Source organism: Danio aesculapii, chromosome 13 (assembly GCF_903798145.1).
Source record: "Danio aesculapii chromosome 13, fDanAes4.1, whole genome shotgun sequence".
NCBI classification, from domain to species: Eukaryota; Metazoa; Chordata; class Actinopteri; order Cypriniformes; family Danionidae; genus Danio; species Danio aesculapii.
The window spans coordinates 42,610,037-42,636,093 of record NC_079447.1 but is presented as its reverse complement, the minus strand read 5'-3'; the positions used below and the strand labels follow the sequence as shown (position 1 = coordinate 42,636,093).

The following is a 26,057-nucleotide window of genomic DNA, read 5'->3' as shown; positions in this document are numbered from 1 at the left end:
GACCTTCTTGTAATGAGGTAATCGTGCTACCCACTGTGCCACTGTGATGCCCTGTTTCATTTCAGTAGACAGCATTTTAAAATAAATTTATATGGAATCCTAAAACAGAAAGAAAGAACAAAATATTTAAGGGGACTGTAAATTAAATTTAAGATTAAATTTAACAAACATGTGGAATGGATTTCGAATTGATAAATTATTTGGGTATTCATGGTTGAATCACATCGCTTTGTTTATTTAGTTTTAGTTTATTTATGTACTTATTTTGTTTAGGGATGCACAATATATATATATATATATATATATATATATATATATATATATATATATATATATATATATATATATATATATATATATATATATATATTCATTTATTTATTTATTTTTTAGCTGATATCGAAAACTGATAACCTTTAAGATTTGGAGACCGATAGCCGAATATAAATATTTTAAAACATTAAATTTTTATACAGTGAACAACTGATTTTATTGTAAAAACTTCATAAAAGTTTGAACTGATCTTATGAACTAAATGGCCTACTCAAAGCAAAAAAGCAATACTTTTAAAATTGCAAGCTAATTATCAAGACCTACATTCACGATTTTACATAAATTAGTATGCCAAAAATAAATTATTTCCTTTTCTTCGCATAGCAAATTAACATGCAGTATGACTGTTGCATAAATATAATTGGTTAGATACCAAAATGGGACTTAATTAACACACAAGTTAAATAAATATATTTTAAGTAAAATGAAAATGAAAGAAATAAGCACTGAAACCGGCTCATATGTTCTTGAATAAGACGTGTTACAGTAGTGTACATATGTAGAAATATGTAATGTCCAAACGGGCATTATGAGGGGTATTTTGACAGTTTAGAATCATTGTACTAGCAAAAAAGCTAAATATAGATAGTACTGCATTTGAAAATGCGGCATAAATTCGTCCCATTTAGCATTTTAGCTTTTGAACACATGTACATAGGTGCTGCTTGTAAATCAGACAATGCTTCCATGTTCATTTTTGTTGTCAATTGCGGGAAAAATTAGCGATGAAAGATTTATGATAAACCGCTGTGAGTTTGAAAAGAACTGCAGGTGTGTGTGATGCGCATGCTCACGAAGCGGAGTCAGATTTGCCCTCGAAAGTCAGATTTTGAGCATTGAGCACAGACTTCATGACAAACACAGTGCATAATATAAAGACAGAATGTTGTGGAGGGTTGAGAACCCCTATGCTGAATTCTGTGACTGGCGATTGAGGTAAAGTTGGTTTTATATTTGCACATTTGTTCATTTAACTGTCTCTATATCGTTTACTGCGCTAATTTAAATATTCAGTCAGAATTAGCATGCAAGTATGACTTCAAAACAACACTAGCACTATCTAACTGACTGTAAACAATGCTACACTTTGATAATCATTGGCTCCTAATATGATTTTCCTATTTAGAATTTGCAATGAGTACTTTTTTGAAATTATATTATTATGGAGAATGTCTGAATATCTGAATATAAAACCAACTTTACCTCTATTGACTGGCGCACCTCTCCCCTGCTGCTGTGAAGGCTCTGTCGGCTCACTAGTCACAATGTGTGTCCATGGTAATAGCCATCACGAGCGCTCGTTATAATCACTATAAATATGTTGATCAGACTGGATACAGTCTTACATCAACAACATGGCAAGCAACACATTGATAAGAACAAATAATAATATTAGATAACAAACAACCCAACGAGTTGTTTAGCACATGTGCATTGCTGCTGTTTTGTTTACACATGTAATATTTGTCCTGAGATTTAAACCAAAATACGCAATGAGACACCATCGAACACATCAACAATGATAAGGAACATGGTGTCTTACTGAGTTATTAACGCACAGCAATACCACACAAGGAAAGGATGGACTTTGAAGGAATAAACAATGTGAGGAGAGCACCATTATAGTGCACTGGACAAGTCTGAAGATGTTCCACCCACGCATGCGCGAGGCAGGCAGTTCTGTACAATTACGTAACCCATCAGCTTAAAGATATCAACCTAATTTTGACATCAGAGCGATAACGATAACATTAACTTTTGCTGCTTGTTCAAACTACTTCATTAAAATGAGTTGAAACCAGCCTGATCTCACGAGAAAACGTACGTATTTTACGTTTTGTCAGTTTAGTGGCTAATTAGTACGAATTCGTACGAGTTCAGTTGTACAAAATTGTACGATTTTAAAAAGGAGGCGTGGCACCTAACCCCACCCCTAACCCCAACCGTCATTGGGGGATAAGCAAATCGTACAAAATTGCACGAATTAGATTGTACGAATTCATACGAATTAGCCATTAAATCAAAAAGTTATGAATTGCCGTGAGATTGTGTTGGTTGAAACAGTCTGTTGTTTTTTCGAGGCCAAAAAGTTTTATGTTTGAGTTCACTTCAATTTGTAAAAACAATGAAGTTAACTCAATCGATCTGTGTTGGGGCAACATGAAGGAATTGCATTTGGAACCTAGTGTTTTTTATTTATTTATTTTTTTTTTTACAGTGAACGTTGTCATCAAATATTAGATTTGTTTTGTCTTCTTTTGTGTTTTTTGCAGCTGGAGGCTGTGAGAATGAGGAGCGTGTGTTCCGAGAACGCATGCGTCCCCGGAAGAGGCAGGGAGCTGTCCGGAGAAGAGTGCATCAAGTCAACGGGCACAAGTTCATGGCCACCTACCTGAGACAGCCCACCTACTGCTCACACTGCCGTGACTTCATCTGGTGAGATATTTACCGCCTTGTAGCTCGCTGTTTGTACAGCTGCATCTGCTGGTAAATCTGCGTCTGAGCTTCGACATAACTAGTGTACACTGTCCCTATTCGTGAGTCCATTCATGGGTGGTTTACCCTCAGTGGGTTGCGTTTCCATGGTAATGTCGGGAAAAGGCCTGAGGCTCAGAGCGACAGCGCTTCAGTACAAGTGTACTGAGTGTGTCTGGCCTACACCACACTGTGCAGTAACACCACCATGCATAGGCACGCTGTGTCCTGCTTCCTCGGAGAACAGAGGAACATGGCCTTTTAAAAGGTGACATTTCATGAAAATATGATTTTTTCTGTGTTTTAAGTGCTTTAATCAAATCCCTAGTGAATCTACCAAGCCAGAAAATGTGAAAAGGACAACCCTGTAAATATGTTTTGGTAAGCCTTTTTCTTGAACCATACAGAAAAGTGTGCTGTTCTTTTTTCGATCCCCCAGTGATGTTGGAAAAAGATCTGATTGTATATTGCTGAAGTCAATGCCAGACTTCATGGTAGGGCTGTACAATTAATTGAAATTCAACTTTAATTTAGATTTTGGCCTCCAAAGATTATGACAATGCATTTTCATTTAAATAAATGCCTCAAAATAAATGATTACTGTGTCATATACCACCCCCTTTAAGCAGTCTGCATTCATCTGCAAAGCTCAGTTTCACATGGAAACAAGGGGGACTTAACCAATAAGTGAGGTAAGCAGCCGCTTAGAGCCCCGGGAAATTAGGGGGCCCCGACCAGTGCCAAGAATTGCCTAAATTAATCATATAGCTCATTTATAAATTTTCTATCATATGTTGTAATATTTGTCTATAACCATTAAGATTTTAATGTTATTTCTTCTTTTTAAAACCGGGGGCCCTCATGAATAGTGGAGCGTTCCTTGCGTACTGCACATGCAAAGATTAAGATCTAATCACAAATATGGCTTATCAGCTCTTCATATTGTTAGTTGGTGAACTTGTTTTTTTGTATTTGGGAATATATTGTATTTAATTTTTACATTAAGAAGATAAAGGTTCCACTTAAAATACATTTTTAACATGCAGTTTATTTACAAAAAAATAAACAAATGTACAGAGAGACATATAAATGTACAGAGATATATATATATACACACACACACACATGTGTATATATATATATGTATACAGTTGAAGTCAGAATTATTAGCCCCCCTGAATTATTAACCTTAACCTCCTGATTATTTTTTTTCCCCAATTTCTGTTTAACGGAAAGAAGATTTTTTTTCAACACATTGCTAAACATAATAGTTTTAATGACTCATTTCTAATAAATGATTCATTTTATCTTTGCTATGATGACAGTAAATAATATCTGACTAGATATTTTTCACAACACTTCTAAACAGCTTAAAGTGACATTTAAAGGCTTAACTAGGTTAATTAGGTTAACTAGGCAGGTTGGGGTAATTGGGCAAGTTATTGTATAACGATGATTTGTTCTGTAGACTATCGAAAAAAAATATAGCTTAAAGGAGCTAATAATTTTGACCTTAAAATGGCTTTTAAAAATTAAAAAATGCTTTTATTCTAGCTAAAATAAAATAAATAATAAGACTTTCTCCAGAAGAAAAAATATTATCAGACATACTGTAAAAATTTCCTTGCTCTGTTAAACGTCATTTAGAAAATATTTTAAAAAGAAAAAAAATTCAAAGGGGAGCTAATAATTCTGACTTCAGCTGCATATATATGGTTTTGCTATTTAAACAACATGGCGCAAAATGTGAAAATTACTGTTTTGTTGATCTAAAAATAGCAACAAATCGCGGCAAACACGTTTTGAGCCTCATTGTGTGGTAAGATAGGGTCCTTCAAAAAAAATAAGCACAGCCCTGTAAGACCATGCGACAGGGTGCAGATCATATTATTTCATCCTTAAAAGAGCAAAAGTGGATTCGGGCACTGCCTTTTGCGCCATGTGCACCTAGATCATTAAAATAGAGTCCTCAATGTTACAATTCAAGTAATGAAAGATTACAAACTGATGTATTATTATTGTCAAGAAATAAATGGAAAACTTAAAGTTTTCTCTTAATGCCAAATATAATAATGATATTCAGTGAGAAATAAATTAACTTGCTACATGTTTTATGTTAATTGACCTGATTTTTCAATGCAGAAGTGCTCTCGTTTTTGCGATTGTTTTAGAACTTTCGATTCAGCTGCCTATGAGATAAATGACTAGGAATAATAACACGCAGAAAATGGTCAAACTACTTGCTCTATAAACAAATGTTTGCATGATTATACAGACAAAGCAGTAAGATATAATACGAAAATGTCAGTTCGCAACATCAAGCAGCATAAAGAGCTGTTTTTAACATCAAAAAATGAATGGAAGTTAATGAGACAGGAAATCTCGAGCTCAAAAGATTCAAATGGCTGCGCCCACTTGTACCACAAAGAATAAGGTGAATATAATAATTGTGGCATAAGTTAGTATAAGTATAAAGTATAAGTTAGTATAATGATTTGACAAAGTGAGAGGAATCAATCAATTCAAAGTTAATGAAATAATGAATGTGAAATAATGTTCTAAAACGGACATGGGAGGAAAGCAGCAGTTTCTTTTTGTGTTCCAATAATTTTTCTTGTTCGATGTTATGACTGGTCATTTAAATTGTACTTAATCATTCATTCATTATTGTCCAATCCATGCTATATACAATAAATATTGTGTATTTAGTGTCACTGTAGAAAAGAGCAATAACTAATCACCTTTTTTCACTTCACAGGGGTGTATTAGGAAAGCAAGGTTATCAGTGTCAAGGTAGGTGAACAACATAAAATGTCCCTATATTAGAGTTTCATGTTAACACAATGTATTGTTAATTAAAAACATTTGCAAAGTTTACAATCTCAACCTAAATATCATTTCAGTTATAATAATCATTTCAGTCAGAATAATTAAACCTACATTTTGTCATTATAGGGTAATGCTGTGATTTCTTATTTTTGGATTCTTTCTTCTGGCAAAAGTCTAGACATAATTTTTTGACCTTTGAATTACTGAAAAAAGTAATAAGCTACTGTTCTTGATTAACAAAAGTATACAATTCTTACTTTTTTTCATAATAGAATATTCACATATTGACACAACTTACTTCTGTATGGACACTTATCTGCAGAAGTAAAAGGTTACGCATACTATAGGTTTTAAAATATTTGCATGAATTCAAATGTCACCACCATTAGGTTTCACTCTTACAGTTTTTATTTAACACAAATTATTTTGCCAAAATCTGAGATAGCATGCTGGATTATAAACACAATGATGCTGTTAGAGCGACTTGTGAGTAGATTTTACCATGATGACAACCTTCAAACTAACAAAACAATCAAATATCAATATACACTCACTGGACACTTTTTAGGTACATCTTACCAGTACCGGGTTGGACCCCCTTTTGCATTCAGATCTGCCTTAATCCTTCGTGGCATAGATTCAACAAGGTACTGGAAATATTTCTCAGACATTTTGTTGCATATTGACATAATAGCATCACGCAGTTGCTGCAGATTTGTCAGCTACACATCCATTATGCAAATCTCCCATTCCACCACATACCAAAGGTGCATCTGTGGAGGTCATTTGAGTACAGTGAACTCATTGTCATGTTCAAGAAACCAGTCTGAGATGATTTGCGCTTTATGACGTGGCACGTTATTCTGTTGGAAGTAGCCAGCAGAATCTGGGTACACTGTGGTGATAACGGCATGAACATGCTTAGCAACAATACTCAGGTAAGCTGTGGCGTTAACACAATGCTCAGCTGGTGCTAATGGGCCCAGAGTGTGCCAAGAAAATATCCCCCACACATTACACCACCACCACCACCTGCCTGAACAGTTGATACAAGGCAGGAGGGATCCTTGCTTTCATGTTGTTGATGCCAAATTCTGACCCTACCATCTGAATGTCGCAGCAGAAATCGAGACTCATCAGACCAGGCAACAATTTTTCCAATCTTCTGTTGTCCAATTTTGGTAAGCCTGTGCGAATTGTAGCCTCAGTTTCCTGTTCTTAGCTGACAGGAGTGGCACTGTTTTCTAATGTTCTGCTGCTGTAGCTCATCCGCCTCAAGGTTAGAATGTGTTGTGTGGTCAGAGATGCTCTTCTGCATACCTCAGTTGTAACAAGTGGTTATTTGAGTTCCTGTTGCCTTTCTATCAGCTTGAACCAGTCTGGCCATTTTCCTCTGACCTCTGGCATCAACAAGGCAATTACGCCCACAGAACTGCCACTCATTGGATATTTTCTCTTTTTCGGACCATTCTCTGTAAACCCCAGAGATGGTTGTGCGTGAAAATCTCAGTAGATCAGAAGTTTTCTGAAATACTCAGACCAGCCCAACTGACACCAACAACCATGCCACGTTCACTTAAATCACCTCCTTTCCTATTCTGATGCTTGGTTTGAACTGCAGCAGATTGTCTTGACCATGTCTGCATGTCTAAATGCATTGAGTTGCTGCCATGGGATTGACTGATTAGAAATTTGCGTCAACAAGCAGTTGGACAAGTGTACCTAATAAAGTGGCCTGTGAGTGTAAATACAACAGAGCAAAAATAAGTTACATAAACACTGCTTGTAAGTGTTGTAGGGAGTATAACAGTATTCAAATACAAAAACTTAACTATATTCCAAACATACAATGTTTTTTTTTTTTCACAAAACTGAAAGACAACACAATCATAAGTACATAATGAGATATTTTTTTTTAGAATAACTTTAGGCAGTGACTGGCTCACAATCTTAAATTAAGGAAACTACTGGCATGGACAGGAACCTGCTAAAAATATCATATCTGTACTGTAGGCCTAACATTCTTATCTGTGAGTCCACGGTAATACATCAGAAAAGTGAAGTAAATCTGACCCAATTTAACCCTTTTCTCTGATTTTCAGTGTGCACCTGTGTAGTTCATAAACGCTGCCATGAACTGATCATCACTAAATGTGCAGGTTTGAAGAAACAGGAGGACACCGCAGAGGAGGTGAGAGGAACCTCACAGGATTTTCTCAATTGTATCTGAATGCAGCTTTGATTATGCAAATTAATGTGAGACAATGCACTCAAAAGGAGCTAGTGACATCACTGTGAGGGGCAGGGTTAGGTGTGCACGTTAAAAAGCATTGCATGCAGCTCAGCTTGCAACTGCACCGGGTTTGCATCCAGACCCCTTTTGGATTTTCTCTTATAATCCCAGTTGATTCTAATCAACACAAATTACAGTTTGAACTCAGCGTTCCTTGTTTCATAATCGTAAAGTTGTACTCAAACTGTATGTCAGCATTGTAATTTTCCCTCCAGCTTTATTTAAGTTATAGCTTACGTTTTAGGAAGCATCTATTAAATACCCTCAATTAAAGAGCAACATCTATGCAAATAAATAAATAAATAAATAGATAAAAATACTGTATCTTGGAGTGGAACGACATACAGTTGAAGTCAAAATTATTAGCTCTCCTGTGAAGATTTCTTTCTTTTTCAGATATTTCCTAAATTATGTTTAGCAGAGCAAGTTTTTCACAGTATTTCCTATAATATTTTTATAGAAAACACACATGTCCTATAATATTTTCTTCTTCTGGAGAAAGACTTACTTGTTTTATTTTGGCTAGAATAAAAGTTTTTTATTTTTTTATTATTATTATTTTTTTTTTTTAAATAATTATATTATTATTTTAATATCATTAGCCCTCTTAAGCATTTTTTTTAAATCTCTACAGAACAAACCATCATTATACAATGATTTAATTACCCTAACTTACCCAGTTAACCTAATTAACCTAGTTAAACCTTTAAATGTTACTTTAAGCTGAATACTAGTGTTTGGAAAAATATCTAGTAAAATAATAAGTACTGTCATTGTGGCAAAGATAAAAGAAATCAGTTATGAGAAATGAGTATTTATTTAAACTATTATGTTTAGAAATGTGTTGAAAAAATCTCTCCTTTAAATAATTCAGGGGTAAAAACTAAATAATTGGGGGGTAATAATTCAGGTGGGCTAATAACTGTACTTGAGTCTGAAATCGCATATTCTCTTGAGTAGGTACTTACTAATATCTACATTACAATCATGTGTTCTATATAGTATAACTGTTTGTATGAAGCAATGAATCAGCTCAATACAGATTTGTAGATCTACAGTATATTCACTGTACTGTCATTGGGCATTGTGGCCCGATGGGATAGTACATTGACCATTATTTATTATCGCATGTGCACGTATGATACTTTTGGGTACTTTTTGTATACTTTTTATGAGTGCTGTGAATTCAGGCTTACTACCCTTGCCACATACTATTGATCGTCTACTGTGCAGTAGGGAAGTATGCAATTTCCGATGCAGTCTGTTTTTAATGTTGTTCAGTCACTATTTAATTGAATCAAACCCACAGCCATAACAATATAATTATGATTTTTGAATATAATCATACGATGGGAGAGATAAATATTTAACAGCTTACCAATTTTCTTAGAAAAAAATATTTCTAAAGCTGCTGCTGACTTGAAATTTTCACCAGATGTTGGTAACAACCAAACAAATCCAAATATGCAAAGAAAATAACATTTATTAGTAAACTTATGCATAGTAAAATGAAATGACACAGGAAAAAAGAATTGAACACATGAAGAAAGGGAGCTGTAAAAAGGCAGTGAAAGCCCAGACAGCATCTGAAATCTCTCAGTAGTTCTTCAGAAAGCCTCTGCCCTTCATCATAGTAAATTAATATTAGCTGCTTCAGTCCAACATCTACATTAGCAGGATGATAAAGATAAAACCAGAGTGGACATTTCAGCAAGACAATAATCCACAACACAGCCAAGGAATCTCTAAAATGCTTTCAGAGAAAGACAATCAAGCTGTAGAATGGTCCGGCCAATCACCTGACTTGAATCCAATAGAACATACAAAATAAAGATCAGATTTGATTGATGATACCCACAGAACCACAAGTGTATCTATCTGTGGACTGCAAAACAGGGGCGTAAGATGAAGGGGCGTAACTTGTAGTAAGTTAGAGGCGTAACTTGCAGTAATCAAGATCCCATTGAACGCTGCGAGATGTCACAACGAGATGTTGTTGGCAAGATGGCCGAAATAGTTAACAGAGAATATTTTCAGCAAATGTTTCATGAGTTTTCAACAAAAAAATGTATCCACAACCTATTAATTTGATATGATATTAATTACATTCATTTAGAAACTCCACCATGCAACTCCACTCACTGACTTCTGCATCCGTTTTGTCATTACAGTTAGCCTACTTGGCGTCGCTCCCTGTGGTTGTAAATAACAGTACTCTGGTGAACGTGTCAAGTATGAAAGCCTCCGCAACTCACGGCTGTACGTTAAAAACTGATGTTTGGGTTTAGTGTTGGGGTAGGTGTAGACATTAACAACTATAGTATGATGGTTGGGTTTAGGTTGGGAGTAGGTGTAGACGTTAATAACTATGATGGTTGGGTTTAGGGTTGGGGTAGGTTTAGGTGTAGACGTTAATAACTGTGATGGTTGGGTTTAGGTTTGGGAAAGGTGTAGACATTAATAACTATGATGGTTAGGTTTAGAGTTGTGGTCGGTATAGATGTTAATAACTGATGGTTGGGTTTAGGGTTGGAGAAGGTGTAGACATTAATAACTATGATCGTTGGGTTTAGAGTTGTGGTCGGTATAGATGTTAATAACTGTGATGGTTGGGTTTAGGGTTGGAGTAGGTGTAGATGTTAATAACTGATGGTTGGGTTTAGGTGTGGAGTAGGTGTAGACGTTAACTGATTGTTGGGTTAAGACTTGGGGTAGGTGTAGACATTAATAACTATGATGGTTGGGTTTAGAGTTGTGGTCAGTATAGATGTTAATAACTGTGATGGTTGGGTTTAGGGTTGGAGTAGGTGTAGATGTTAATAACTGTGATGGTTGGGTTTAGGGTTGGAGTAGGTGTAGATGTTAATAACTGTGATGGTTGGGTTTAGGTGTGGAGTAGATGTAGACGTTAATAACTGATGGTTGGGTTAAGGCTTGGGGTAGGTGTAGACATTAATAACTGTGATGGTTGGGTTTAGGTGTGAATCAGGTGTAGACTTTAATAACTGATGTACAGCGACATCTTGCCGACAACATAGTTTTGACATGTGGGTCTCCAACTTCAAGTTACGCAACTTCAACTTCAAGTTACTACAAGTTATGCCCCTAAGGCCTCTTCATGTTACGTCCCTATCGTGCATTCCATAGACAGACCCTACTCCAGAACCATCAAGATTTTTTACACTCTGTTAAAGTCTGTGAAGAAAAAATCACACCTGATTAATTGATGTGACTTCATTAACCGTATGGGAGCTGTCCTTAAGCTGCTATCACCAAAAAGGTATTTTAGGTGAAGTATTAAATACATTTCAGTAGTTCAGTACATTCTCCTTGTGTCATTTCATTGTTACACATACCAATTTTGTTTATGTTTATATTGTTTGGGTTTTCACCTAAATCAGATAAAATTTCATGTCAACAGCTCTTTTAGAATTTTTTTCCCAATACTTTTCCCCCACTGTATGTCTTTTTATTTTATGTTGGTTTTTGTATCGTTGAGTAACACTATAAAATAAAATCACAGCAGCTTTACCATGTTTTTTTTTAATGCTTGTGTGAGTGCTGCATGAGCATCTTACTGATCCTCTATTGCCCCCTGCAGGTGGGATCCCAGCGTTTTAGCGTCAATATGCCTCATAAATTCAGTATTCATAACTACAAAGTCCTCACATTCTGTGACCACTGCGGTTCATTACTGTGGGGCCTGCTGCGGCAAGGGCTTCAGTGTAAAGGTGAGAGCAGCATTCTGGGAAATGTAGTTATAGGATTTCCCCATTCATTGAAAAAGCTGAAAATATCCAGGAATTTTTAAAGCTTAGGACACATTCAGGGTCCCTGATCAAAGTCGAAAGATGAGTTGTTCATTGTTTATTCATGTTAGCTGATGCATTTACTAACGTTTACTAATACAACCTTATTGTAAAGTGTTACTAAGGTCATAATGACTGCTTGTGTAAATATGTAAATATGAGTTAAGCACACCAACATGCAAAGTCACTCATAATAACACAAAGATTATTACTGAGTACTGACCTATTTTATAACTGAAATGATCTCTTCTCCTTGTCACTAAAAGTGTGTGCATTTTTAAATCTCTCATTTTATTTTAAGTGTTGTTAAGATGTTGCATAATCAAGCTAATAGATTTAAAACAAGCTACGGTATTTGAAAGTGAAAGTTTTACAAAGCTCAGTCATAGTAAAATGCTTATTATTCAGTTCATTATTCTCAAACAATTCTAATTAATGTAAAGATCCATTTCAAAGGCTGCTTAATTATGAAAATTAGTTTAGATTAAACTTTATTGTCCGTTCTGCTTGGCACAGAAAGGAAATTTGTGTTTAACACTGGATTTAAGACAATAATTGCATACATACAACAATCACCCAATAACAATACTCATCAAGACACCAACATAAGTTAAAAACCAAACTATCCCTATACAAACTACTGCAGATCATTTTTGACAACCACCACATTCACTTCAATCAGGGATTTGATTTAAGACAACAACTGCTATTGGGATAAATTACTTTTTATAAGCATTTCTTCTGGCTTTAGGAATGGTATGTCCTGATGGTAACAATTCAGAAACTGAGTGAAGGGGATGTGTATTATCTTTAAAAATTGCAACTGCTGTTTTTTTCGTGAAGGAGTCTAATATAATCTGCAGTGAATATTGTTTGTGATCAGTTATCTTATTTGCCTGATTGATAATTTGCGATAATTTCTTCTTCTGTTTAAGTATTGTGTTACCAAACCATGAAACAATATTATATGTGAGAACACTCTCTATCAATGATCCATATGCCATGTTTAAAGTCTGTGTGCTAACATTAAAACTTCTCAACTTCCTGACTTGCCTTCTTATAAAAAGCCTCTACATTTCTATTAAAATTCAGTTTATTGTCAACAATTGTGCCTAAATACTTAAAATTTGGGACCTGCTCTACTACGACTGGTTTATAAAATCTAGTATCTACTGCTCTTGTTTGACTTCCCAGACGTAGCTCTTTTGTTTTTCCAATATTAAGGTGTAATAAACTTTTGCCAAACCAATCTGTAATACTATTATTATATTTAAAATACACTGAGCTATTAATTTCTTCCTGACAGGAAACCAATGCCAGATCATCAGCGTATTTTATTAGAGTGAGATTATTATCATTATTGCACCGCAGTTCATTAATATATATATATATATATAGAAAATAAAATAGGTGGAAATAGGAAAATAAAAACTACTGCTCAACAATCTAGTTTCTAGTATTATTTTAGATCCTATTATAGTATTGTTAATATGTAAATGTGCTTTTTATTTTCATTTTTAATCATTTTAATCAGTTTGTTTTTATTTATTTGTCTGTATTGCTATTATAAAATGCACATTTTAAAAATGTTATTTTATTTCAGTTGAATTTTTGAGGAAATGGATGTACTAGATCAACAATGTGTACTCACACTAACATGCAATAAATTACATTCAAAGTTTTCATGCTGTCTCCTTTTTCTGTCTTCAGTTTGTAAGATGAATGTGCACAAGCGTTGTGAAATTAATGTAGCTCCTAACTGTGGAGTGGACGCCAGGGGCATCGCTAAGGTGCTGTCTGACCTTGGAGTCACTCCAGATAAACTCTCCGGCAGCGTCCAGAGAAGAAAAAAGGTGAGAGGGAGAATCATCAGGAATTAGCGTTTAAGAGGGTGTGTAGGGCTATAAGGTCAAAAGCTTTCTTCATGAAGCTTTAGAACAGAGATGTTGGCCCATGGTAACCTTTGATTTGGCCTGCCGTCCCATCTGAAAGCAGAGGGAGAATGATGATGCGGTTGGGGCGAATGTCTTTGACATTGATCGTAATTTCGAGTTTAACATAACCTTTTGTTTCTTTGTTTTATTGCTGACCGAAAAAAAAAGCCAACTTAAATTAAATGATTTAATTAAATACTGTAAATGAATCAGACTTTTTTTTTTATAATTATTTATTTTTTATTTTTTTCTCCTTTATTATGATAGCTCGACAAGTGTATTCAGCATTGAACTTGTGTTATAAATGGGATTGTTTATGTTTAACTATAATAAGTTCATTATTAAATGTTAAAAATGATACTTCATTAGTCAGTATGATTTAAAGCTATATTTTCTAGTTATTTTTAAATATTACCTAACTGATTAGAAAATTACCCATGGCAAATTTGGTAAATACGGTTTGGTATATATTTGGCCCACAGGCCTCAATCAAGTTTGCTTTTTGGCCCTTTATAGGAAAAAGTTTGGGCACACATTTTCACAAATCGGGTAGAAAATAGGAAATACATTCTAATTAGCGATGACTAGGGCCAGACAGGATCTGTGGACATTTTTTTTTTTTTTGCTATTTCTAGGGGAAAAAAAACATTTTGGGAATATAGAAGCTGAACAATTAACACATAAAATAAAAATAAATAAATTCTTAACTTTTGTTTTAGGCTTACAATACAAATTAGAAATTTGTTAGAAATACCTGTTTGGTAAACAAAGTTAAAAGTCTCTCATAAAACACACCCACTTAAGAACAAAACTATTACTTTACACATTATATTGCACATAAACCATTGAAACAATTGCATATTAGTGAATATTTTTTCTAAACTTACTATAAAAACTGAATACATATATATTTACATGCATTTAAATATGGAAAAAACTGAATAATGGGCTTAAAATGTAACGTGATTGCCTACTTAATATAATGTTTTTTTTTTTCCTTTTTTCTACAAAGATCTCTCAGGGTCCAGATCCACACCCCTTACCCATATCTCCCCTGTTAGAAGAAGACCGATCCAAGTCTGCGCCCACATCACCATGTGACCAGGGTAAACAAACATCTACAGCTTTACGTTTTAGGTTAAATGAGTTTTTTAAAGGTGCCATATATAGTACTGCATATTGATTCAATAAGACACATTGTTCTCTGCAGGGTTCCCACACCTCTTGAAAGTAATTAAAAGTCCTTGAATTTCAGATTTATGGATTTAAGGCCTGGATAGAAACAAACAGAGGTTCTTGAAAGTGCTTGAATTAAATTTGAAGTTAAATTCCTTCATGGTTTGATTTCAAGAATTGTACTCAATTGTCAAAAACAGAATGAAAAAACTGAGAAATTCTTAAATTAAAAATGTTAAATTTAAGTCATGTACAATAACACTGACAAATAATGCAAATTTTATCAATATTTCAGAAACTGCATTTGCTATATGGACTACAAGATCCAGTCATGCACTGCACACACACACACACACCGGGTCCTAATCCTGGCTGATTGCTAACACACACAGCTGAAGCTGTTCAGAACTGATGACTTTAAAAGCAACACTGACACACAACACTAGTTGCTGAGTCTTGTTATACTGAAGTGTGAACATTACGACACATTTTCCTTGCCTTGTTTTTGACCCTTAATTTGTTTCTGTAATGTGGATGCTGACAAAGAAATGTGGATCCAAATGCAGGGTTTATTATGCAGAGAATGATCAGGCAAGTAACAGTCAACACAGGAGAAAACAGATGTATACGGGCAATCCAGATTTGTGGTCAATAATCAGGCAAATGGTCAGTACAGGCAGGCAGCTAGCAATGTTAACAAAGCGGGGGTCAAAACAAGGCAAGGAAAACATAATGTTCACACTTCAGTGTAATAAGACTCTAGTGTGCCATCAGTTCTGAACAGCTTCAGCTGTGTGTGTGTTAACAAATCATCAAGGATTAAGAACCGGTGTGTGTGTGCAGAGTATGACTGGATCTTGTAGTCCATATAATGGCGGATTTGTAGTTCTATGCGATCTGTGTGTTTACCAGCGATCTGCCATTAGATCACTGGTGATTGTGACAAGTATTGAGTTCAACAATTTATTTGAACTCAAATAAAGTTCTAATAAATTGCATTTGAAATTTATAAAGTTCAAATTGCTTTATTAAATGTTTTTGGCTTAATTTTTTTTTTTTTTTTTTTTTGGAAAATTACTCATTTATAATGTAAATATTTAGTGTAAGTGAAATGTTACAGTACAGTAAGTACAGTAAGGACTTTCATGGCACTACATACCCTGGGGTATGAATTACAAAAATGCTTGATTTAAAAAAAATAGTGCTTTAATAAGTCCTTGAAAGTCATTAAATATGCTGTTCATGAAAGTGGGAACCGTGACTCTGATATATACATACTAGGTATGTGGCCTATGCAGTGGTTCCCACACAGACTAGACTTGGGCGAGCTGCCCAGGTATATTAACAGCTGCCCAAATACTGCATATTTAGTGACACTTTTTTATTATTATCATCACCTTTTACACATTTTTATATCCACTCAATATAACCAAACATCCGTGATCGATTAAGTAGTAGAAAATCTTCTCTGTGTGTGTGAGAACGGTCAACACTCCCACGTGCTCTGCAGACCCACAGAGACGCACCATTTTGGGACTTAAAAACTTCATCCGGCCAAGGTTTCTAAATCTCTTAAAATGTCCAGGATTTGGCTATCTAAAACTTTAATCGTTAATCATATGCATTTTTGCATGAGAGCGAGAGAAACATTAAATAATTCATTATTTAAACGACTTAGAAAAACTTTACTATATACTCTGGGAGGATGAAATGACTGGTGTAAACTGGCTGCAAATGTATGTACACCATTAGCATTTGCCTTATTTAAATAATCTACACAGTTTAACCTTGTAATTATTATACTTTTTTGAGATATTGTCTGTTTTTATTCCTTTTTTTCTGTCATTTATTTCTCATTTGCTGTATATTTTATATACATATCTAAAATGCATTGGCATTCAAGTTTGCTTTGAGCTTGAAAGAGAGAGAAGCAGATTTGACCTGTCAGTGGGTACACATGGCTACTGAATAGCATAAATGTAAGAGAAATAGTGGATTTCTTTCTTTTAATTCAAGTCTTTTTTTTTACTTTAACCCATTGAAAAAAGAGTGTAAAACAGTGTTATAATAAATAAAATGATTGTTAAAAATTGAATTATGTTTTGTTTGTCGCATATAGTTACTATTTATGTAATGTGGGTAAATGATGTGTTTCAAATGGCTACCACTGCAAGTATATTTCAAACCTGTGGGAAGCACTGGGCTTAAGTAAGTTAAACAATTCTCCAGAAATGGTGTTGTATGCTTATTTTATTATTTCATAAAATACTCAGAGCAGCCACTCTTATTATTTGACTGTGCCTAGGTATATCAATATTTTATATAGGGCTGTAAATATAACAGCTCTGTATGAGGCAGTATGTAATTTTGACTCATTCGTAAAGGGTTAGATGACTCAAAAATCCGTAAGCGTGTGTTGTGATTTGGCTCTTTGTTTGTGATCTGCAGATTTAAAGGATCTGGAGAACATCAGGAAGGCACTTTCGTTTGATCACCGCAGTGAAGAGCTGAAACAGGCCTCAGAGGGGGTCTCAGAGGAGACGGGGGAGGCCAGAGAGAATGGAGAGGTGAAGACGGTTCAGGCCAAAAGGATGATGCTGGAAGACTTCTCCTTCATCAAAGTGCTTGGAAAAGGCAGCTTTGGCAAGGTGGAGATTTGTGCAATTCTATTTTCTTTTTCTGAGTATAGCACTGTGTCCTAACTACATGTGACACAACAAATGTGACGTGACACAACGGAAACATTTAAATAATATAGCCATTCAGAAGCACAGAATACTGCACTGCACTCCCAACCAATTGCTAAGGTTTACAATCAATACGTATTAAACGTCTTTAACACTATATAATTACATACAGTAGAAAACCGAGTGACTGATGTTTACAGAACAAACCATCATTATACAATAACTTGCCTAATTACCCTAACCTGTCTAGTTAACCTAATTAACCTAGTTAAGCCTTTAAATGTAATTTTAAGCTGTATAAAAGTGTCTTGAAAAATACTGTATCTAGTCAAATTATGAGTAACCCTTTCTGTTTAACGGAGAGCAGATTTTTTCAACACATTTCTAAACATAATAGTTTTAATAACTCATTTCTAATAACTGATTTATTTTGTCTTTGCCATGATGACAGTAAATAACATTTTACTAGATATTTTTCAAGACACTTCTATACAGCTTAAAGTGACATTTAAAGGCTTATCTAGGTTAATTAGGTAAACTAGGCAGGTTAGGGTAATTAGGCAAGATATTGTACAATGATGGTTTATTCTGTAGACTATCGAAAAAAATATAGCTTAAAGGGGCTAATAATTTTGACCTTAAAATGTTTTTTAAAAAATGAAAAAACTGCTTGTATTCCAGCCGAAATAAAACAAATAAGACTTTCTCTAGAAGAAAAAATATTATCAGACATACTGTGAAAATTTCGTTGCTCTGTTAAACATAGTATGGAAAATATTTCATATATATATATATATATATATATATATATTTATATAGCCCCTATTATGCATTAAAATGGGTCATATTTTAGTTTGGGAGTCTCCAACAGCAGGCTGATATGCATGCAAGGTCAAAAAACACTTTCATTGTCTTATAATATGCATTTATTTGTACCTAATGATCCCATCGACTCCAATATGATTCGTTCAGCGAAATTTCCTGTAATTCCAACCACTGACTCTTCACAGCCTCATCTTTGGGTAGGGAAAATAACACTAAATTTCACTTACACTTCAGAGCACAGCGTCTTTGCGACATAATTCAACCGGGATCTGCTACAGTGTTTGTCCTCCTCTTTTTCTTTCTAGTGTTTGTGGCCGAGGGTTTCAATTTTACAATTCTGCATGCACAACAAATGGGCGTGGCTTGAGTTCTGTATCAACGTCATGCCGACACAGCTAAAGACTCGCTACTTTGGCGATTTATTCGAACCACTATGAGTTGACTCTTTTATAGATGAATCAATAGTTTTGAACACGGTGCACATTCAGATTAAGCATTCACATTAAGCCTTAGTTGGATATTTCACTTCACTTTGAGCTGTGTTACACACTGCGTGGAAGGTCAATTTTAATGTTTAATGTTTTAGTAACAAATATACAATGCATTTTTGATTAATCTAATCCATTGTTGTCTTGAGTACAGGTGATGCTGGCTGAGTTAAGAGGCACTGATGAAGTTTTTGCTGTGAAAGTGTTGAAGAAAGACGTTATCCTTCAGGACGATGATGTAGACTGCACTATGACTGAAAAACGCATTCTAGCACTGGCCAGAAGACATCCTTATCTTACCCAACTCTACTGCTGCTTTCAGACTAAGGTAAGAGCAGCCCCATTTCTCCTCTACAGTCAGTTTAGTCTAATCGCAAACTAAAAAAAAAAATATGGGTGTAAGTGACTGTACTCTAATTAAATTATCCACTTAAAAAAATAAAGGGTTTACTGTTCATTTTAGGTACTTCAATTACAGTCAATTTTAATGTACTTGCCTTAAATACTGTAAATTAAATAAACAGTTATGTTCAATTCAGGGAAGCAGAGAAACTGTAGTATTTATTATACAAAAAATATTATGCAGAATAATTATATTTTTAACAACAGAAACAACAACTTGTTGAAGAAATTAGTTAAGGACAGTATATGGTGTGCTTGTATGTTGTCATAAGTTTGGCATTTTATTGTAGAGTAATAATATTTGTTAACTAAATAACATTATTTCTGTTATAACCATGTTAATTATTACATTTTGTTATAAATCTAAAAGTCGACGCTTGCTTCAAATTTAAAGAATAACAATTTTTAGACTATTAACATGTGTTAGGATTTTAAGTAGTCAGTCAAGTAGTTAAATTCCTCACTGAGTAATTAAATACTTTTATCAAACATAGAATCTAGAAAAGTAAGTTAAATTAAAAAGAAATAATGATGTAATTGCTTTTTGGAAGTAACTTAGCCAAGACTGCTTTTTCAGTCAGTCACCAAATAGTACAAATATTCTTACCGACTGCCACTAGATGGAGCTATAATATTACGTTTCATCAGATATTTAGAAAGCAACCAGTTTGCCTGTATTTAAGATGATCATTTGTGCCATTGTGAAAATCTCACAGCAGTATAGCCTTAACCTGAAAAAGGCAAGATTGTGGCTTAAGAAATACCCACAAAATTAAAAAAAATATATAAAAAAATTGAGAACCATGAATACTAGGGAAATATTCGGTCTTTAAAATTGGATATTTAGATTTCCAGCTGAAACTAAAAAAAGATTTCATTAATGTGTCGACCAGCTAATAAATTAATAATAATAGGTTAAATACAAAAAAATTTACTGAAATAAAATCTGCCGTAATAGTAATCCTTGATTTTTTTAAACTATAAAAAATACTAACTTATACATATGTTTTTAGGCTCTTAAAGCCTTTATATTAATAAAGACTTATAAAAAGCAGCAATTCAGCAATTTTATTATTATTATTATTATTATTATTATTATTATTATTATTATTATTATTATTATTATTTATTTTTTTTTTTTATTATTATTATTATATACTCTAGAATCATTATTTATTTATGTAATTTTACATTTGTGATTTTCTGTATGGAAGACCAGTTATACAGTTATACTCAGCTCTGAAATATTTTTGTGTTGCTGTTACAATTGTAAAGATGTTCTTTTTTTACAATCCAGTCATAATGGTGAACGGATACCTCAGGAAAGTCATTTAGTATCCACAGATCTTTTTTTTTTCACCAGAGAAATTAACAAAGAGCATTTCTGTAAATGTTAGCACTATATAGTATGAGTTATAATATTTATAGTTATTGTGTCAATCATTACATTGCAGATATATTTTAACTAGTGCTGTGCGTGCTGTTTGTATTTATTCTGTTTATATACAGTTAATTATGAATAAATCCCTCTTGTTGATATTGCAATTCTTAAAAAATATTCCACAATATTTTTAAAGCAATTTTTTAACATAATATTTATAATACCTCATTTCTAATAACTCATTTTGTTTTCATTGCCATGATAAAAGTTTATAATATGTAACTAGTTATTTTGCCAGATACTAGTATTCAGCTTAAAGTGCAGTTTAATCTCATAATGATGTTAATTAGGTTAACTAGCATAAGAGTGGGCGGTTCATTCTGCTATGGCAACCCCTGAATAATAAAGGGACTAAACTGAAAAGAAAATGAATAAATAAATGAACAGTGGAGGACAACAGTGGTTTGTTTTGTAGCCAATGGGGCTAATAATATTATTATATTATTATTATTATTATATAAATTGATTTAATTCTCACCAAACTAAAAGGAATTAGTCTTTCAGAAGTAGAAAAAAATTAAATATATATATATATATATATATATATATATATATATATATATATATATATATATATATATATATATATATATATATATATATATATATATATATATATATATACACACATTTTTTAAAATCATTTTAAGGTCAATATTATTAGCCCTTTTAAGCAATAGTCTACAGAACAAACCATCGTTATACAATAACTTGCCTAATTACCCTAACCTGCCTAGTTATTTTTTTCCCCAATTTCCGTTTAACGGAGAGAAGATTATTTTCAACACATTTCTAAACATAATAGTTTTAATAACTCATTTCTAATAACTAATTTATTTCATCTTTGCCATGATGACAGTACAGAATATTTTTCTAGATATTTTTCAAGACACTTCTATACAGCTTAAAGTGACATTTAAAGCCTTAACTAGGTTAATTAGGTTAACTAGGCAGGTTAGGGTAATTAGGCAAGATATTGTACAACGATGGTTTATTCTGTAGACTATTGAAAAAATATATAGCTTAAAGGGGCTAATAATTTTGACCTTAAAATGGTTTTTAAAAAATTAAAAAACTGCTTGTATTCTAGCCGAAATAAAACAAATAAGACTTTCTCCAGAAGAAAAAATATTATCAGACATACTGTGAAAATTACCTTGCTCTGTTAAACATAGTTTGGGAAATATTAAAGAAGGAAAAAAAAAAATCAAAGGGGGGCTAATAATTCTGACTTCAACTGTATATAATACTAAAACTTATAAAAAAAATCCCTTTCTCTTTTAAACATGACTTATGACAATTTTGGGGCATATAATTTATTTTATTTTATTTTGATAGTTTAATAATTATCTATTATCATTTAATAATTATTTATTATTATAATTTAAATATTATCTTGTTATTTTAATTAGTATTGATTGTATTCAGCACTTTGGGCAACATCATGTTGTAAAGATAGCTATATAAATAAATTAACTAAACTAAATGGGAAAAAAAATTATACTATAAACTATACAACACTATACAAAACAAAAGTATTTACATAGATATTTCAATTTATATATAGTTTGTATCATATACATTTTATATCTATGTAATATGACCAGGCTCAACCTTACTTAGTTTCAGTGAATAACCAGTCATGGGCTGCAGGGTGATATGGCTGTGGCAAAATAATCAATTGAAATAAACATTTTCTCAAATGTATGTAATAATAAATATATTCACAGTACGTGCAAATGTATTATGTAAAAACAGACTTTTATTTTGGACGCGATTAATCCGGGCTGTTTCTCAATATGCGTTCTTCAGCGGTCTTGCGTCCTTGTGTTTTTGTGTAACATCATCATCAGCTGCCAAGGTTCAGTTTCAATACTCAAGACCACAAGAACAGAGGACGCGTGAAACTTCCCGGATGTGATCTTGATATCGAGAATGCACCGATGCAGACTTGAGCACCGAACTTGCTCTGGAAGTCCCAGAAGTCATTGCAACTGGAGATGGGAAGCGCAGCATTTTATTTAGATTTATTATTAAAGTTCCGAGATATCACTTATTTACCTCAGGAGTTTCCCTAAATGAAACGGGGAAAGTAAAAATTACCATAAACATCTTAATAAAGGAATAAACACATTAAGGGTGTTTGTTTGCTGAAATTCGTATTAAAATCTGTTTTATTTATATTGTGCAACGTATAATTATGATGTTTTTATGCATTGTATATATTTTGAAAAGGGGAAAAACAATAAATAGTTGTATGAATACTGTAATGTTTCATTAATTTACCATTTAAAACGTGTGAAGGTCACGTGACCATCAGGAAGAATCCAGCATCTCATTTCTCAAAGGACACTTTCTCTGTTCTCGTGGTCTCCCGAGTTCGTTCTTCCGAGAACATCTGGCAAGACCGGTTTCCACAAGAACGCAAGTCCGTTCTCTGCGTTCTTGGAATTGAGAAACAGCCCCGGATTAATGTTTGTCCAGCAGTAATTTTAATAACAAACTATAATAAAAGCTTAATTTTCTAATTAAATGTTGCATTGCCGTGTGAACATGTATGGAGGTTACTTACCGAAGCAGGTTGGTATTGATGGTTTACAAGGACTCTCAATAGGCTAATTGTATTTTAATTACGTTATGACCAACCCTACCTCTAAACCCAATCTTTCCAGAAACCCTGTGGCAAATTTTGAATGTCATAAACACCATTGAGTATGCTTTTTTAAGTATTTTGAATTACAAGGACATAAAACAAACACACACACACATACACACACACACACACACACACGCAAACACTAGGATGAGGAAAAAGTTGTCTGTACGCCTACACGAGTGTTTTCTGACACAAAAGGGCAAGCACCTGTTTGAAGGGAACATTTCTTTTATGGTCTATAATAAGCTTGCATCAGATAAAGTGTCCACATTAGGTCACCATTCTAATTCTTGTTCGGTCTGCTGGTGTGATAATTGTTTTAGACGGAGCCACAGCCAGCCCCTTAACCTCACATGAACATCGTGTTTATTTTCCCCCGCTTAAACCTGGAGTCAGCCATCATGACTGCATCCTCCACTCCTCTAATTTATTTACTTCTGCAGTTTCCCCAAACAAGCAAAGAGAACATTGTGTCCTTACTGCGAACATGAGTGGGAGGAGGTGGGGAGGAGGAGGGGAATGAGTGCGGGGAGAAGTAAAAGGGTGTAGTATGAAATGAGTGTAGGATGAAAGAAAGGGACCACCTCTAAGAGGACCACCTCTAAAAGCTCTTGATTGCCATTATAGTGATGAGCTTTAGCTGAATGAGATCTTATTTGTAGATGGTTGCTGCTGCTTAATCACTTTTACTGTACAGTTTATACAGCCAAAATACAGCCACAGGAAATGAGGGGGGAATTAGATTGGGAATTGTTGTCCTTTTCTGTCAGGAACGTGTACAAACTATTAGAAAAATAATGCTGATCATTAAGCATAATATTAACACATAAATTAATTTAGTCACAGTTTTTCGCAACATGGGCTCATTCTGAAAACGTAGCCCTATATACGTTTTGGAGGCTGCGAATTATGTTGCCATAAGTACATATGGCTGCATTTCATTTTTTAAACTAACGTTACGGGGCGGGGCGCCATTCCTTTTCGCACTTACCAGCTGACTGCTTACTTCCCTATGGGCAGCTTTCCCGCTGTAACCAGTTTGTCCAGTTAGCTCGCCATCTATATCGGTGGACTTAAGACACAGAAAGGAGTTGACCACAATGATGGCGTTCGAGTCCGGCAAAGAGCGGTTCCAGAAAGCCGGTAAAACAAAAACAGAATCCAAAAAATAAAATAAACAGGTAAATAACAGGGTAGGAATGTGGTTAAATCTGAAAATGTGGTAAAAATCAGACGAGGGCTTTTCTTTTTCTGAATTGCTTTTGAAAATTGTTGGTTGGGTTTAGGGAAGTGGGTAGGCGGGTCAATCTGTGCAGAGGGTGGGTCAGTCGATTGGTCAATCAGTCAGTCAGTCAGTCAAACAGTCAGTCAACAGCGGCCTCTAGTGGGTTTACGTGAGAACAGCAAGCGCGAATGGCACTCGCAAGAGAAATTTGAGATCTCAAAAAGCTTACACAGCGGCCTCTCGTGGATTCGTGAAAACAAAAACTGCAAAAAAACATAGCTTCTGGGACGTATTTTGTGGTCTCCAGAAATGTATATAGAGGTACATTTTCAGAATGAACCTGGGTTGGTTTTTTTCGTGCAGTCATTTTTCCCAGGAAAGTATATTTCTGAAAATCAAAAACATTTTAATGTCATCTTACAGAAAAAAAGTTAGATTTTTATATATACTCTGCTGGATAAACTGTCAGAGACAAAAATAATCTGATATTAGGGTTTTCAGTGGAAAGAAAAGATTGCAGAGAATCAATATTTAATACTTTACATAATACATATTAAATGAATTTTGTGGCATAGATGAACCTTTTACTCAAAAACTTCTTGTAATTACTTCATGTAATTACTAGTTCATATATGCAGATACTGTATATGGCATACACTTTATTAGGTACACCTTACTATTATCGGGTTGGACCCTATTTTGCCTTCAGAACTGCCTTAATCTTTCGTGGCATAGATTCAACAAGGTACTGGTAATATTCCTCAGAGATTTTGGTCCATATTGATCCCTTCTGGATCTTTCACTTGCTTCGAAGACACTACTGACTACGTTTACATGGAGATCTGTAATCTAGGTGTTTACATGAAGTGCTTTCATGTAAGAGTTTCCTGTAATTTTGGGCGACTTTAACTGCAGTTCGGCAGTTTAACTTTAACTTGTGAACATTTCATTCATGCCCCATGACAAACTGGGGTATTAGATGCAAATAAGGAGTAAGGACTGGTGAGAGTGTTATGGAATTTAATAACGCACGCCGAATGGAAAGAAAAAACTTCAGCATTTTGCGGTGTGTGTGTGTGTGTGTGTGTGTGTATGTATGTGTGTGTGTGTGTGTGTGTGTGTGTGTGTGTGTGTGTGTGGTCCTTTACTGACAGCCGCCTGTGTGGATCTTGTCGGAAAATATGGCGAAAGTCCTACATGATTGTAATAGTTTGATTGCAGTGTTTACATCAATAATGCCAATAATAAATTCACACTCCATGTCTTAATTCCATTTCTGTATAGTTCAGTTATGACTTCAGTCGGATTAAGGTAATCAAAAATTGCTGTTTGGAGCTTATGTAGGCCTACAGTTCAAAATTCATGTTTAACTGAATAAACAGTTAGTAAACACAAGTACATCTTATTGGACATAATTTATTTTCATCACCAATTATCATAGTAGAACAGTTTCTCAAGCAGTTTGTGATGAATTTTGGAAACAG

The 26,057-nt window shown here is 34.1% G+C and overlaps 1 protein-coding gene across 1 annotated transcript in view; it reads left to right on the top strand.

The window, feature by feature from the left end:
* prkceb (protein kinase C, epsilon b) overlaps positions 1-26,057 on the top strand; it is a 149,924-nt gene that overhangs the window by 63,154 nt on the left and 60,713 nt on the right. The window contains exons 3-10 of the mRNA XM_056470795.1: positions 2,607-2,769; positions 5,567-5,601; positions 7,740-7,828; positions 11,532-11,661; positions 13,450-13,592; positions 14,686-14,779; positions 17,298-17,497; positions 19,004-19,177. Coding sequence (XP_056326770.1) covers positions 2,607-2,769; positions 5,567-5,601; positions 7,740-7,828; positions 11,532-11,661; positions 13,450-13,592; positions 14,686-14,779; positions 17,298-17,497; positions 19,004-19,177 — 1,028 coding nt within the window. The remainder of the gene's footprint in view (positions 1-2,606; positions 2,770-5,566; positions 5,602-7,739; positions 7,829-11,531; positions 11,662-13,449; positions 13,593-14,685; positions 14,780-17,297; positions 17,498-19,003; positions 19,178-26,057) is intronic.